Source organism: Sceloporus undulatus, chromosome 1, assembly GCF_019175285.1.
Source record: "Sceloporus undulatus isolate JIND9_A2432 ecotype Alabama chromosome 1, SceUnd_v1.1, whole genome shotgun sequence".
In the NCBI taxonomy this organism is placed as follows: Eukaryota; Metazoa; Chordata; class Lepidosauria; order Squamata; family Phrynosomatidae; genus Sceloporus; species Sceloporus undulatus.
In genome coordinates, this window is record NC_056522.1 from 20,229,136 (window position 1) to 20,245,789 (window position 16,654).

General features: G+C 38.8%; 1 protein-coding gene across 3 annotated transcripts in view; it reads left to right on the forward strand.

Annotated features, from left to right (window-relative positions):
- The window catches only part of FBXO11 (F-box protein 11), a 68,907-nt gene that overhangs the window by 18,262 nt on the left and 33,991 nt on the right, over nt 1-16,654 (forward strand). For 2 of the 3 annotated variants that reach the window (XM_042442126.1, XM_042442144.1), the window contains 4 exons: nt 1,425-1,569; nt 6,048-6,177; nt 10,748-10,831; nt 10,916-11,048. In XM_042442126.1, the coding sequence (XP_042298060.1) occupies nt 1,425-1,569; nt 6,048-6,177; nt 10,748-10,831; nt 10,916-11,048 (492 nt within the window). The remainder of the gene's footprint in view (nt 1-1,424; nt 1,570-6,047; nt 6,178-10,747; nt 10,832-10,915; nt 11,049-16,654) is intronic. The other variant, XM_042442136.1, reaches the window with a different exon arrangement.

A 16,654-nucleotide genomic window follows, 5' to 3' on the forward strand; every position in this document is an offset into this window, starting at 1 on the left:
CCTTTTTGCTTGGCAGGATGTGTATAGAGTGGCTTTTTTGACTTTTTTCTCTCACTATAGACTACACTTTATCCTCCACATTTGCGCCTTTGATTTTTGTGGATTTGATTATATACAGATTTTAATAATATGTCATCTCTAGGAATATCTAGGTCCTCCAGCACAACTCTATGGTCAACTTTTAACCAGAAGTCACACTGAAGGACCTGGAGATTTCTAGAGTGAACACTCCACTAGGCATTTGTATTTCCTCCAGCACAATTCTATGGTCAATGTCTGGCAGACCACAGAGTTGCATTGGGGGATATAGGAAGAGTGTTCTCTCAGGTAGAAACATAGTGTTTTTGTTATTTGCATTTTTTCCACATTCATGGGGGTCCTGTGCCCCTAACCCCAACAGATGTGGAGGGATGAGTGTTGGTGCTGCAAGATCAAGGCCAGATGCCATTTTTGAGAGAACTGTGTTGTTTTTCTGTGTGATATAACACCTGGGAGGCCTATACCATTCCTTTGTTGCATGCTACTCCTGCCCCCTGTCAGTCTCACATTTATGTGAATCACAGAGACACAAAGAAGAACAGTTGCATTCTTGTAACTGCAATTCTTCAAGTTGTTACCCACGGATTCACCCCCCCCCCCCATTCTCCCCTCATCATGCCCTGCCTCTCTTTGGATCCCTGGATGCTGCTGTTTAGCATCTGTGGAACTGGGGCTTTGGAAAGCATGCTGCTAAGGCACCTAGAGTGTGGGCAGGATTATTGTCCAAAGGCTTATGTAATAGCTGTAGGGTTCTGAATGATGCACTGTGCAGGCACAGATAACCCCATTTATGTGAGTCAACAGTATGTGGGTGGGAGGGTGAGGATAGAGAACAATTAGTTAAGGGTTTTCCATTGAACTCTAATAGGAGTGTTATTTACACCATCCACCTCATTTGCAGACAGAACATTATACATAGAATTGAACCAGTTTTTAAGCTGTCCTTCCTCTCCCTCTCAATTACATGTTTTCATTTTACACTAGGAAAGTATCACTATCAAGTGTATATTGGTAGAGCATTCTGCTTTACAGCACTATCACACTGTTGTAAACTTTCTATACCCATGTAATGTTTATCCTTATTAAGTTGCAGTAACCAGAGGGGCATAGAATTGTGCTGTTAAGCTTTTAATTGATTATTCTACCAAATAAAATGGTTAAAGCTTGTATTCATAAACTTCCTTCAGAAAATGAAAGGACACATGTACATGTAAGTGGAAAATGAATAAAACTGGGCTTTGCAAAAAAATTCCATTTAATTAATTTTGTTCCACAAAATTAATATGATTTATGGAAAAGATGCCGAAGATACAGAACTTTCTTTGTTGGATGTTCTAGACAATTAAGGACATGGATCATATTTTTCATATTTTGTATTTTAATAGCAGCACCTGCAGAACAATACCTTCAAGAAAAGTTGCCTGATGAAGTGGTTCTGAAAATCTTTTCATACTTGCTGGAACAAGATCTTTGTAGAGCAGCTTGTGTGTGTAAACGCTTTAGTGAGTTGGCTAATGATCCAATTTTGTGGTAAGTGAAAAGATATCCTTGATTATCCTGAAGTATATTAGTTATGATAAACACAATAGAAAAAAAATCCTTTTCATGTGTTTGAATGAAAACAGGTACTTGGATTGCATAAAGGTTTTGTCTTGCACATCCCTTAAACTGCTTGTCTGTAGAGCACACTATAGGTCTCATTCTGTCTACATATTTTAGTATGGAATATGCTGTTTTTCATAGAAGCTGATTTTTTGCACTTATAATAGTAGCACTACACTAAAAATGAAATAATTGTAGAATTATAATTGTGTCCTTATCATTATTGAAATACACTAAAAGAAATAGTGCCAGATATTTTAGTATTCATAATGTGGAATTTTTTGTACTGTATTCTGTATTTCTGACTTTATTTCTCTGCCTCTAGTTTGCTTTAGATGATTGTAAGCAGTACTATCAATATTTAATCTGAATTCACCCTCCTGTCACTGTGCTGGCACTTGACACTCACTCCCCTTGTCTCCCCCCCCACCCCCAAATCTTTAAATATTGACTTCAGAAACAAGTGTGTAAATTGCAGCCATACATTGATTTGCTTAATTTGATATTTGTGGTAGAGAGTATGAATAACTCTATTTTTCTTTGACTCTCCTATCTCTTTAAACTTTGGATCTCCTAACCCCCTTTTTAGTGTGTTTCCAAGTTTCAAAATCTGGACTGTTAGACCCTCAGCAGGGATCATTGTTTATGTTACTATGTAAAGATATTTAAATAGTCACTTGAAATTTCTGCCATTTTACTTTTAGATCTAGCTGGCTTTGGTACACAGTCAGTGACAGTGCTCATGTAAATAGTCATTTGGAATGGGATTGATTACATATAAAGTAAAATCTTGGAGCGGAGAGAGTGCCTTCAATCTTTTATATTCTAACTAGTTTACAAGTGCATTAAAATGGAAATGGAAATTTTTCAACGGAAAGGTGTGTAGGTCTGTAATTTGGGGAAACCAAGAGGTTTAAGTTCCTTGAGGGTCAACCAAAAATACATTTAATACACAGGTAGTTAAAGATAGGATGAATATTTTAAAGTCTGAAAATGGGGTGCTGCTCCATTTAACAACCAATTCTTGTTTACTTTATAATAGAGGTGTAATAATTAAGATTTTAAACTTTTATTTTAGAATTTAAATACTGCTTTTTTATGAACATTTCAGGGCATCTTCACAGTTGTAAGAAGCAGAAACTATCAAAATGGTGGGGCCCTCTACAGTGGGAAAAACATAATAAAAAAAGTAAGAGAACAGGAGCCATTAAAACAAAGCACACAGATAGTTATGCCACAGAAAGACTGAGCAGATGTAATTAAAGGCCCGAGATAACAGGGTGGTCTCAACCAGGCAGCTAAGGGATTAAAAATAAAGATGACAGGCATCTGTTCCTAGGGAATTCCAGTACAGAGTAAGCCAAACCACATCTAGGACAGAGTGATGAATTATAGAAGTTCTGCGATCTTTAAAACTTGATTTGTTGTATAACCAATACTTGATATACAGATTGAGTATTCCTTATTCAAACTGCTTGGGACCAGAAGTGTTTTGGATTTCAGATTTTTTCAAATTTTGGAATACGTGCATGTACATGATGAGCTATCTTGGGCATGGATTACTGTTATTGCATGCCTTCAAGTAGGGTTGCCATAATTTGCTACCACCAAACCAGGACAAAATGTAGAAAAATGTAGGCCAAAAATTAGGTCAAAATGTAGGACATTCAGGAAAAATGGAGGACACAACCAACTAGAAGCCAAAAACATCAATATTTTAAAAAAATAATTAATATAATGTTGTTGCACCTCTGAGACTAAATACATTTGAGGAAGCAGACTTTAGGAAAGCTCATGCTGCCAACTTCTTTCTTTCGGTTAATAATAATAATAATAATAATAGAATTTAAAGACACAGAGATTTTGCCTTACCTCTGAGATTAAGTGCATCTGAGGAAGTGCAGCAGCAGGCAGCAGTGGAGAAGGACCAGGGTTCAATCCCTTCCTTGGGCATCAAAAAACCTATTGGGTTAGTCACACTCTCTCAGCTTCAAGGGAAGGCGAACAAACAAACCAAAAGAAGAAAACACTTGAGCAGGTCGCACTCTCGCAAGCTCAGAGGAAGGCAAAGTCAACCCTCTCTGTACACAAACACAAACAAACCTTCCAAGAAAACTGAGTCACACCTAGATTGCCCAATATTTTGCTGAAAGCACAGCAAGCGATGGCGGCGAAGGCCCCAAATTTTCCCCAGCCCCCCCCCTGCCAGCAGAGAGAGGCCTTGAAGGCTTAGGCCTCCTGCCGCTGCGCCAAAAGCGCAGCAAATGGCAGCAGAGGCCCCAACCTTCCCCCCACCCACCAGCAGAGAGAAAGGCCTCCTACTGGCTCACCGAAAGTGCGACAAATGGCGGCAGAGGCCCCAACCTTCCCCCCGCTCCCCCCCACCAGCAGATACAGAGGCCTTCTGCCTCCGCGCTGAAAGCATGGCAAATGGCGGCGGAGATCCCAACCTTCCCCCACCATAGCCCTGCCCAACTGAGGCCTTGGTATACGGAAGATCTTAGGCAAATGAAGCAGACTGTGCAACGACTAGAGCACCACTGGCGGAAACATCAGTGCTTATCTTCCAGCAAGCCTATCCCCCAGACCTGCTTTAAACTTTAAGACGACACTCCACTCGGAACATGTATGGGGAATCAGATATTGATATTGATATTGCACATGTATAGGTTTTTGATGTGTTAATTTTTTCTTTTTATTTTGAGAATGTATTTTAACTAATTGTAATTTTATACTTGTGTTGTTCTCCCACATTGATCCGTAGGGGGAGGCAGGATATATAATAATAATAATAATAATAATAATAATAATAATAATAATAATAATAATAATAATCTGACAAGACACGCCATAAGCACTCATTGGATTCTTATAGTGACAGTCAATGTAGCAAAGAACTCTTTCTATGCTACACGGATTGCATCAGCAGAGTCTCGTCCAGCAGAGCTGTTCAGGGTGGTTAAAGAGTTAACCCAGCTGCTTCCCACCCTGAACCCTTTATTAGAACCAACTAAGGACTCTTGTGACGCTTTTAACGACTTCTTTGCGAATAAAATCTCTCAGATAAGGGGTGATCTTGATGCCGGCATTACAACAGAATCGATAAGAGAGGTATCCAACCCCCTGCCATGCAGGAAATCTTAATCAAAGCATCCCTGACAGATGGCCATCCAGCCTCTGTTTAAAGACCTCAAAAGGAGGAGACTCCACTACACTCTGAGGGAGTTTGTTCCACTGTCGAACAGCCCTTACTGTCAGGAAGTTCTTCCTAATGTTGAGGTGGAATCTCTTTTCCTGTAGCTTTCATCCATTGCTGTGGGTCCTAGTCTCCAGAGCAGCAGAAAATAAGTTAGCTCCTTCCTCAATATGCCATCCCTTCAAGTACGTATTTAAACAGGGCTATCATATCACCTCTAAACCTTCTCTTCTCCAGGCTAAACATCCCCAGCTCCCTAAATTGTTCCTCATAGGACATGGTTTCCAGACCCTTCACCATTTCAGTTGTCCTCCTTTGGACACGCTCCAGTTTCTCAATGTCCTTTTTGAATTCTGGTGCCCAGAACTGGACACAATATTCCAGGTGGGGCCTGACTAGAGCAGAATAGAGTGGCACTCTTACTTCCCTTGATCTAGACACTATACTTCTATCGATGCAACCTAAAATTGCATTGGTCTTGTTAGCTGCTGCATCGCACTGTTGACTCATGTTCAACTTGTGGTCTAGTTGGACTCCTAGATCCCTTTCACACATAGTCTCGTTCAGCAAGGTGTCCCCCCATCCTATATCTGTGCATTTTATTTTTCCGCCCTAAGTGCAGTACCTTACATTTCTCCGTGTTGAAATTCATTTTGTTAGCTTTGGCCCAGCTTTCTAATCTATTAAGGTCATTTTGAATTTTGATCTGTCCTCTGCGGTATTAGCTACTCCTCCTAATTTGGTGTCATCTGCAAATTTGATAAGTATGCCCCCAATTCTGTCATCCAAGTCTTTAAAAAAGTTGTTGAATAGCACTGGGCCCAGGACAGAACCCTGTGGGACCCCCCTGGTCACTTCTCTCCAGTTCTGTTCTGTGACATGCTTCTTAAGACTATGTCTAATGTTAAGCACATGCTTAATCCTTTCCTCATAGCTAGGTTCTTGCCCACTTAACAAATGCACACCTGGAAGCATTGTTAGTCTTAATGGTTTGATTTTTAGCCTAAGTGATAATCCATAGACATTCAGTTTAGAGTACGCAATTTTATCTATTGTGATGGATGGGAAACGAGAATAGTTAGAGATATCTTGAGTGTTACGGAAAGTAGCACTTTTTCAAAATTGCAGATAATTTTTGATCCATATGGTTTATAACTTTGTTTGCCTAAAAGTATGCTCACAATTTTAAATCCTGGGTGTCTTTGTTTAGGAAACGGCTCTATATGGAAGTATTTGAGTATACACGTCCAATGATGCATCCTGAACCTGGTAAATTTTATCAGATTAACCCAGAAGAGTATGAACATCCGAATCCCTGGAAGGAAAGCTTTCAGCAACTGGTATAAATGTCTTTTAAATTTTTCCTCACTATTTCATGTTTAGAATGCTTTAAATATTGAATGAAGTTTGTGGTTAGGTTTTGTTTTTTCCTTAGCTGGTCATTTTTGTCTCATTTCCCATCTTTTCTCACCTCAGTCAGGTTTGGGCAGGTGCCAGCTGTAGTCACCAAGGCTGTTTTGCAGGTCTCTTCCAAGCGCTGCCTCCCCAAACCAGAAACTCAGATTTTAAATAGATTGAAGTCCTGTACCATTTAACATTAAAAAATATGATTTTTTTTTAAACTGGAAAAGGTATTTGAATGTCTGGCCATTTCTGGAATTTTTATTTCCTCCTTTCTTTCTTTCTTTCTTTCTTTTTGACAGTATGGGCAGCCTCTGCAGGGTTTCAGTAACAGATAATTTGCTCAGTACATACCACAGTTGCCCACCCCCCTTCACTTCTTGGCTGATATTTTCTCTTCTCACATATCTACCGAACATTAACTATCCAGGTTATTACATTAAAGAATCCTCTCTCTATATACAGATGAAACCTAATTCTTGCAATTCTGAATGATGCATCTAGTATAAAATACTCTGATTGGGCTTAGCAGGGATACACAACTCTTCAGTTATATGAGGAGAATGCTTTCTAAGAAGTGAGGTATCTTTCTAGGTATAAGGAGAGAAAAAGGCAAAGAATAAACAGAGGTAAAAGGCGAGTGATGGAAGATGAATTTGAATGGGGGAATAAGAACAGATTAGGAGGAGCAAAGTATTATTTTAAAAAAATAAAGTCAAATAAAATTAAAGTGTTTCTAGCCTTCCTGGCTGTTTAAAATGAATTGGGTCATGCACTGAACAAGCTGCTATCCTCTACATCAATAATTATCTCTTCGTTTGCCTAGCAAATCAGAAAAAACAAGCAAGTAAAACAGTTGCATAATAGTGTAAATGTCTCACTTTAGCATTTCATACAATTTGGAGAATTTAGCCTTTATAAACCCACCATAACATCCATATTTTGTATTATCTCTACTTCTTTAACATTGCTTTGCCTTTAATGCATCTGTTAGGTCTATCCAACATAGATTATAACCCTCTGGGAGGGACAGTAACACTTAATATTATTTGTTTAATGTTAATGTTTAATTTAATGTTGGCTTTTAACAATGAATCAACATCAAGAATGACTGGTGTTTGGTATAAAATCTTGTCACAATTTTACAGATCCATTGTGTGGTGATGGAACAAGAGTACAAACTATGACAAAGTCAGTTTGTAATGGGGATTAAGGGAAAAGTAAAATCTCTGGGACAGAAAGTTACTTCCAAGATACTTAGGAGATGGATATAATTTAGATAACAAATTTGAACAAAAGAGGGAGAACAGAGCTAGGAATGTTAAGTTTGAAATGTAATTCAATAATGTTAAATATTAGAAATTGGAAAATTAATTCATTATCACGAATACTGTTAGAAATAGTTTAATTAGATGAGTTATCTACCATTGGTTAACTCATTATTTAAAATGTTATTCTCTGCAACAGACTGGAGGATTTATAGCCAGTGGCTTGGAAATTCTCACCCTTCACCTTAAGAGCACATTTGGTAATTGGCACTTTTAGAATTGCTTTCTTTGTCCTTTCCCCAACCTAGATCCCACTGTCCATGGACTATAAAGCCCATAAAGAAATGGTTGTCTGTGGATGGTGGTAGTCCACATCATCTGTAACTGTTAGGTTGGGAAAGCCTATTCTAAAGTGTAGGACTAGAGATGTAAATGGCTGGAAATTATGAAGCCATAGAGAAAAAAAATCAATTTCTTTCTTGGGAGGGATTTTTTTTGGGGGGGGAAGTGAAAGAAATGTGATTGGTAGCATTCTTTACAGATTAAAAGTCACGTTGTAACTTTATGAACAAATCTATTGTGTATAATTTTGTTTGACATAAAACTGTTATGTTTGGTATTTCAAAATTGAATTTATTTTTTCATATTATTATCTTTTGTCACAAATGGAGTTACAAGGCCCTAAACTGTAAGGAACCTGTTTGATTTTACTGGTTATAATGATTTATTAAGAATATGCAAAGAAAAAAATAGGCAACCCCCCCCCCCCCCAAACAATATTGTACTATCAACCATCAGTTGCCACTGTATTACATAGAAATATTCCTATGGCATAGCTTTTAGAAATTATTTTGAGGAAACAAACATATAACCATCTTATCTTAAACATTTTATTAATACATTCTATAAAAAATACTCCAAAATCTATTTTTCTTTTTTTTTCTTTCTTCTTTTCTTTCTTCTTTCTTTTTTCTTTTTTAAACTTAGAATGTTTGGCATGATTGTGAAGGAGGGCTGGAGAAACACATTTGATGCCAGTTTGTAGCATTATGTCTGCAGTAAACAAAGCAATAAACTCTGAGCTGGGAAAGAGCATGATTCTATGTAGCCAATCCTTCTGTTGTTGTGTGTGTCTGCCTACAATAGGCAAAGTAAACATTATCTGCCAAGAAATTTGCCAAGAAAAACCTGTGATAGTTTTGGATTAGGGTTGCCCTGGAGTTTCGTTTCAAGACCCTCCATGGATATCAAAATCCATGATTACTAAAGTCCCATTAAATACAATGGATAGTAAAATTGTGTCCCTTATATAAAATGGCAAAATCAAGTTTTGCTTTTTGGAATTGATATTTTTTAAAAAACATTTTCAAGCCGTGGATGCTTGAATCTATGGAAAAAGAATCCATGGATACAGAGAACCAACACAGAAATTCCCAACACCCCACAGCTGGAGCAGCTATAGCTACACAGGCTTCTCCTTCTTTTTGATGGGTCACTTTTTGATTATCCTCTTTTTTAGTGCTATTAACTTATTACCATTTGGTTTTTAATATGTGGTAGCAGTTGGTGATTTTAATTGGGGCGTTGTTTCTATTTTGCTTTGCTTTTTTAAAAATTATATTGCATTTTTAATTTGTGTTTTTAAAATAGAATTTTATACATTTAATTGTGTTTTACCTTTTTAGTTTTTTAGTTGTATTTTGCTTTTAAAAGGTTATACACTGTGTTGCCTTTTCTAAGCTTACACTTAATTGTCTAAGTGCCCAGTCCTGTGTGAACAATAATAAATCCACTGAAGGATTACAAAGGGGCTCCCTGAGATTTACTTCTGATTAGACCTGGTGAAGATAACTGAATCTTCAGCTCTGAGTTTGTAGCTCCAACCTCAACAAATTCCTAAAAAACAGAGGGTGAATGGAGACCAGAATGAAAGTATGGGGAGGAGAAGCCAAAAAAGAGATGAGATGAGGATGGGGTTGAGGGGGAAAAAAGTTCACTTAATTATTTAAGTACCTACCTCAGTGTGAACAATATATTACAATAATACAGTGTGCCCGTGTTATACACGGGCACACCTTACATAGCTTTCAGCATAAGCTGAAAGACGCTCCGGACGAAGGGCTGGTGCACACCAGAAGGGGTAATGGTGCATGGGCACACATGCACCACTTTGCTGCATGCACGGAATTTCCTGTACGTAGGGAGTGGTCTGGAACGGATTCCCCACATAAGGGAAGGGCCCACTGTACAAAGCGGTTCATTACAATATTATGTATAACCTATAATAGAAACAAGAATACAATCAGTAGAGAAGAAGTGAAGATTCATAACACACCTCTCACCCACCAAAACGTTACTCTGAAAGGCCTGTTATTCTTCAAGAACTATGATCGCTTGCGGGCTAAGAAACAATTGGGCCTGTGATCCTATGCCATATCAGACTGGGACCCATATTTTCTTCACTTCCATTTTTCTTCAATTGCTCCCCATCACAGCTCTGTCATTTGCTAAGTTCAGCTGCCTAGTAACAGAGCCACATTTCCTTCAGTCCTAAACTACCTTCTCCTTAGGCCTTTTGCTGAATCTGCCATAGGAGAGGTCCACCCATTCTAATGAGTTTATTTATTTTGTTTGTTTATTGCACGTATATCCTGCTTTTATCCCAGGATCGTGTTCCATTGTTTTCAAATCAGTTAACTCACTAAAGTATGGTGTTAACTAAAAAACTTGAATTAAGAAACATAGTAAATTAGATATTCTGAAAAAATATCTAGCAAGCTAGTAATTTGATGAATCACTATTATTACCAAGCTTTGAAAAAAATGCATGAAACTTGAAAAGTTTATAATCAGCAAAATATGGATCTACATTTTTCATTCTTCTTCATAAATACCAGATACATTAACTGTTTTCTTGTGAATAAGATCCATTGCATAGTAACAAAGGGAATAAACTCAGGAGGTGTTCAGTGCTCAGAACTGCAGATAAGAGTGAAAAGCAGCCTTAAATAGGGGTCATTTCCCATCTTCTAGTACAGCTTTTACATTTGTATTTGAACTTAGCAGCAGAGCTTGGATTCCAGTTCCACCTACTGAGTTTGGTTCATGTAAGAGTGCTATGCACTATTTTCAGAAGCTTTGCAATGCTACATTTGTTTGCTCTCTCTCTCTCTCTCTCTCTCTCTCTCTCTCTCTCTGCACATCTCATATATATTTATACTGTTTTTCCCTCCATTTTTTAGTATAAAGGGGCCCATGTAAAGCCAGGATTTGCTGAACACTTCTACAGTAACCCAGCAAGATATAAAGGAAGGGAAAACATGCTGGTATGTTCCAAATTATATTAATTAAATATTGGCATACCTTTTCCATGGCTGTTAAACATTTAACTTCCCTTTGTTTTCTTTTAGTATTATGACACCATTGAAGATGCATTAGGCGGAGTTCAAGAAGCTCATTTTGATGGACTTATATTTGTTCATTCTGGCATATACACAGACGAATGGATATATATTGAATCTCCTATCACCATGATTGGTGCAGGTATATGGGAAAACATCTTAGTCTCAGTGGCTTAAATTTTCTTGGATTTATATTGCCTTGACGTGTAGGTTTGTAGCCGTGTTCAGGATATCAAAAAATGAAGAATAGAACTGATAAGTTTGTAATAATGGGTTCCACAGAGCACTTTTTAGGAGCGGAAAAGTTTTTATAGAATGCGGAAGTTTGAACGCCACCTTGTGTTCCTATATTGGGAGAAAGGCAGGATATAAGATAATAATCATAATAATGAGAAGTGAAGCTAGCAGTGGCTATATGCGTCAAGATTTGTGTTAGGATTATAATACACTCACCCCTCCCGATTTGCGGACTTGGAATCTGTGGTTTTGGTCTTTCGTGGACAGCAAGCGGGGAGGGATAAAATGGCGCATGCACGGGAGTGTGCAGCTATTATAACCAATGGCAATACAGTGGTACCTCGGGATACGAAATACCCAGGTTACGAAATTTTCGGGATACGAAAAAATCCCATAGGGAATTATTGTTTCGGGTTACGAATGTTTTTTCGGGTTACGAAAAAACTTTTGGTGCTTTTTCCGGCTTTTTCGCACGGAATCGCGGCTTTTCCCCAACTTTTGGTGCTTTTTTCGGCTTTTTCGCACGGAATCGCGGCTTTTCCCCATTAGCGCCTATGGCAATTCGGCTTACGAAGGCTTTTCGGGTTACGAACGGTGCCACGGAATGAATTAATTTCGTAACCCGAGGCACCACTGTATTTGCATTTTCCTAGATTCGGGGGAGGGGCGGACAATCCCCTGCGAATAGGGAGGGACACTGTACATTATTTTAAAAGTAGTTCTTTGATTCAGAAAATATTACGAGGAACTCAGGGTAGTCCCATATACCAAATGGAAGCTCTTTGAGGTGCCTGTGGTCTTGAGCACCAGAAAAATGATTATGTGTTTATTTAATTACTACAAATTCCCCTCATGATCCTGGAGGCAATTTTGCAATTTGGAGTTGGTCCTGGAGGCCTTCTGAGAGAGGACCGTAGGAAAGGCCCTTTCAAAGGCCCAGAAAGCAAACATCCAATTTATTTCAAGTTTACTTCCTTGTTTGAAAAGACAGTACTGGACTTAAAACAGTTGAGTGGAGAGCAAAAAACATTGCATAATTTCATTCTGGAGTATGAGGAGGCGATTGTGTTTCTTCTCCAAATTTCAAGGGTCAGGGTACAGCAGGTCAATCAGTCTCCCCCACCCTTGACAGTTCCCTACGCTTTGTGTAATTCTACATTTACACTAGTTTTACAGAAGGTCAGTAAGACCGGAAATAGATATCCATGTCCTTATTTTTGTTTGTAGAAAAAAATAGTGGTCAGCATAGAATGCATAGTATTTCCCCATCCATGATTTCGGCATAAATGAGCTGTCCAGCTGTTTGTGTATTATCCTGTAGAAGTTTCTTAAATATTGTGTTCTTGTGCATAGACAGACCACTTGTTTAGCTATAAGAATCCTAGCAGAAACTTAATCTTAGCATGAAGACTGCAGCTAAATTGTTTTTGCCTGCATAAAGGTCACATAAAGTACATAACATTTTCTCAAACAGGATGAATGTCAGACTACAGCTAATGCATTTGTTCTTTTATGTGACAGTAAAAATATATTTGATGTGTATCTACTTTGATGGCAAAGTATATAATACTTGAGCAGTTTCATGTGGCTAGGCAATATTATCTGTTTTTTTTTAAAAAAAATTATTAGATTTATCCAGGATAGTGGGTATAAAGAAACATCAATGTCATTTGAGTTTAAATTACTCTTCCACAAGCCCCCAAATGTTTAGAGGTCATGTGTGTATCCCAAAATAAGGGAAAGGTATTTGAGACCTCCTGATAACATCCTCAGTCAATGAACTCTTTCCTAGATTAAAAAGGAAAAAAAAAAACCCCAGAGCATTTAACTTCTTTCACCATTCTGTCTCCATATGGAGTACATTTGTAATATTTGGCTTGTGCACTGACATACACTTCAGATTTCTTCTGTTTTCATTATTCACCTCCTATTTTCTTAGGATGATATAAATCCTGTATTTAGAACTTTTGGTTTAGAACTTCACTTTGGATATGTCTTGGTTTATGATTTCTTTATGGCATTTTTGGTTCTTGTTCTTTTAAATCCTGATAGTATTAATATGTTTCCTCTTAGATTGTAGGGTTTTCAGTAGTAGAAAGATATTTGGAACATTTTCCCTAAAGTTCAGATGTTGGGGCTTTGTTTTCTGCTGTGACAAATGTTCAATCAGTAGGATGAAAGCTAACAATGCAGTGCATTTACCATACCTTTTTTCATAATTGAGCCAAAACATGTATGGCATGACTAGCCTTTGAAGAAAGTTTAAAGGTTTCACATTCAAAGGCAGCCCTATGCTGAGTCCTATGATAGTTATGGCACTAGAGACCTGTTTATACTGCATATAACATAAAACTGAATTCATTTAACTGGTGTCTGGGTCTAGACATCATGGGGGAGTTTTTGAACAGATCACAAGGGAATTTTTCTTAACTTCAGAGCAGTTTAAGTAGTCTGATAATTTGAAGAAGTGAAACTAGAGGAGTTACTGTATCACCCCTTGTTCATCACCATTTATCCTAATCTCCTGTTTTCCCTGTAGGAGAAAGATGCGAACAGTGTAGTCACCTATATTTCCTAATATAACTAGATAGTAATTGTCATATCGGAGAAAAGGTAGTCCTGGTTCTTCAACACCCTTCTTTTGGTAATCTTCATTATTTTTAGGTGAAGAGATATAATCATAAGTCTTTTGTGTAACATTTTAGGGGGTGACATTGAAACCACTGGTGGAGAGGACCAGAACCAAAAGTAGACAAAGCTTCCTTTCCTCAGACTATCTTTAACCCTCTTTTCTTTCCCATCTTCTTTTTCTTCCTCTCCCTCTTCCCATTGCTGTTTTGGAGAAAAGGTAGATCCCTCTTGCAGAAGCCTGAAATGATTGCTTGCAGATGGCCTTTGAAACTATTCTGAGGGCTGCATGTGGTTCTAGGAGCACAGATTGCTCACCTCGGCTTTTGTATCTTTTTCTTGGTCCTTCGGCAGGAAATCCAAAAACTCTTACTATTTATGGCACTTTTATTTACCCAAAGTAATCCTCAGGCAGTGAATGAGTTGCTTGCAGTAGATCATTGCTGTTGGACCCCATTGTGACTGTCAGATTCAACCCTGAATGTGGTATAATTGCTGGAAAGGAATCCCACAACTTGTATTGTTTGTGATGATTGGAAAGAAGTGTTACTGCTGTTGTTTAAAGTATTATAGATTGAAAAAATCTCTTTTTAAAAAAATCTACTATAGTTCAAGAATTCAGTTTCTTGGCCATGTTACCAAATATCCACCACTGCAGTTACTGGCCTGAAGGTTGTGGCCTCTTTGAGTGAAAGAAAGCACTTACTGGAATGGCCTGGGTGAAAGTGCATAGTGAGTTTCCTTCCTTACATGTCGGAAACATGTAACCGTAACTGTAATTAATAGTTACAGACTAACATGGCCATTCTGAATCATGCAGAATATTTACTTTTTATATTTGTTTCTTAGTGGATTTCATAATTCAGTTTATATGTTGGCGCTACTTAAAAAGAAAAGAAACTTTAGACAGGATAACTTACAAACATTTAATAAGTGGATGTCTCTTTATTGCTCCTTTTTAATTTGTTCTTTATCCGAAGCTCACTCTACAGAATACTCTAAATTTATCTTTTCAGGCTGTCTCATGTGCATTCCAGCTCAGCATAAACCATTTTATGTCAAGTATATGGCTCATACTATTAAAGATGTTCTTAGGAAGAGAGAGACAAATTTGATAATGAAATATAAATCTTCCTGTCCTCAGTGCACATTTGAAATTTCTCTCTGATTTTCTTTCTACTGTATGTTTTCTAGATATCAACAGTATTTCTTCTTTAGAAGACCAAAATTTATTTATTTATTTATTTATTTATTTATTTATTTATTTATTTATATCCCGCTCTTTTCCCAGGACTGGGACTCAGAGCGGCTTCACAGCATTAAAAAAAATGTACAATTAAAAACATTTTTAAAAAACGTACATTAAAAAGAATTTTTAAATTGGTCCAACATCCCAGCCTGTCCTTATAGCAATTCCTTAAATGCCTGTTTGAACAGGTAGGTGGTCTTCACCTGCCAACGGAAGGCCATCAAGGAGGGAGCCGCTCTGATGTCTCTGGGCAGGGAGTTCCAGAGTTTAGGGGCAGCCACTGAGAAGGCCCTCTCTCGCATCCCCACCAGCCCTGTTTGTGATGGTGTTGGGATGGACAGAAGGGCCTCTCCAGAGGATCTCAGAGTCCGGGCTGGTTCATACCAGGAGAAACAACCTGCCAAATAGTGTGGACCTGAGCCATGTAGGGCTCTGTAGGTAATAGCCAGCATCTTGAATTGTGCCCAGAAACAAACTGGCAGCCATTGAAGCTGTTTCAACAGGGGCGTTGTATGGTCTCTGTAATCTGCCTGTGTTAACAGCCTGGCAGCAGCTCTTTGAACCAGTTGAATTTTCTGAACACTTTTCAAAGGCAGTCCCATGTAGAGCCCATTACAGTAGTCCAAATGGGATGTAACCAAGGCATGTATCACCGTGGCCAGATCTGGCTTCTCAAGGAACGGGTGCAGTTGGCACACAAGTTTTAAATGTGCGAAAGCACTCCTGGTCACAGCAGAGACTTGGGCCTCCAGGTTCAAAGCTGAGTCCAAGAATACCCCCAAACTGCGAACCTGTGTCTTAAGGGGGAGTGTGACCCCATCTAACACAGGCTGGATCTGTATTCCCTGATCTGCCTTCCGACTTGTCTGGATTAAGTTTCAACTTGTTTGCCCTCATCCAGTCTAATACTGAAGACAGACACTGGCTTAGGACCAGGACAGCCTTCTTGGACTGAGGTGGGAAGGAGTAGTAGAGTTGAGTGTCATCTGCATATTGATGACATTGCACCCCAAAACTCCGGACAATCTCTCCCAGCGGTTTCATGTATATGTTAAACAGCATAGGGGACAACACAGAACCCTGAGGGACCCCACAGGTCGATGGCCATGGGGTCGAACAGGAGTCCCCCAGCACCACATTCTGGGTCCGCCCCTCCAGGAAGGAACCGAGCCACTGTAGAACAGTACCTCCAAGCCCCATCCAAGAGAGGCAGTCTAGAAGGATACCATGATCGATGGTATCAAAAGCCACTGAGAGGTCCAGGGGAACACACTCCCCCTGTCCAGTTCCCTGTGTAGGTCATCCACCAAGGCGATCAAGGATGTCTCTGTTCCATAGCCAGGTCTGAAACCAGATTGAAATGGATCTAGATACAGTGGTACCCCGGGTTACGAAAATAATCCGTTCCGCGGCGCCGTTCGTAACCCGAAATCTTTCGCAAGCCGAAAAAGCCATAGGCGCTAGCGCTGGAAGCCGCGATTTCGTGCGAAAAAGCGCCGAAAAGCACCAAAAAATTTTTTCGTAAGCCGAAAAAAAAAACACGTAACCCGGAACAGTTTTTTCCTATGGGATTTTTTCGTATCCCGGAAATTTCGTAACGCGGTGCTTTCGTATCCCGGGGTACCACTGTATCT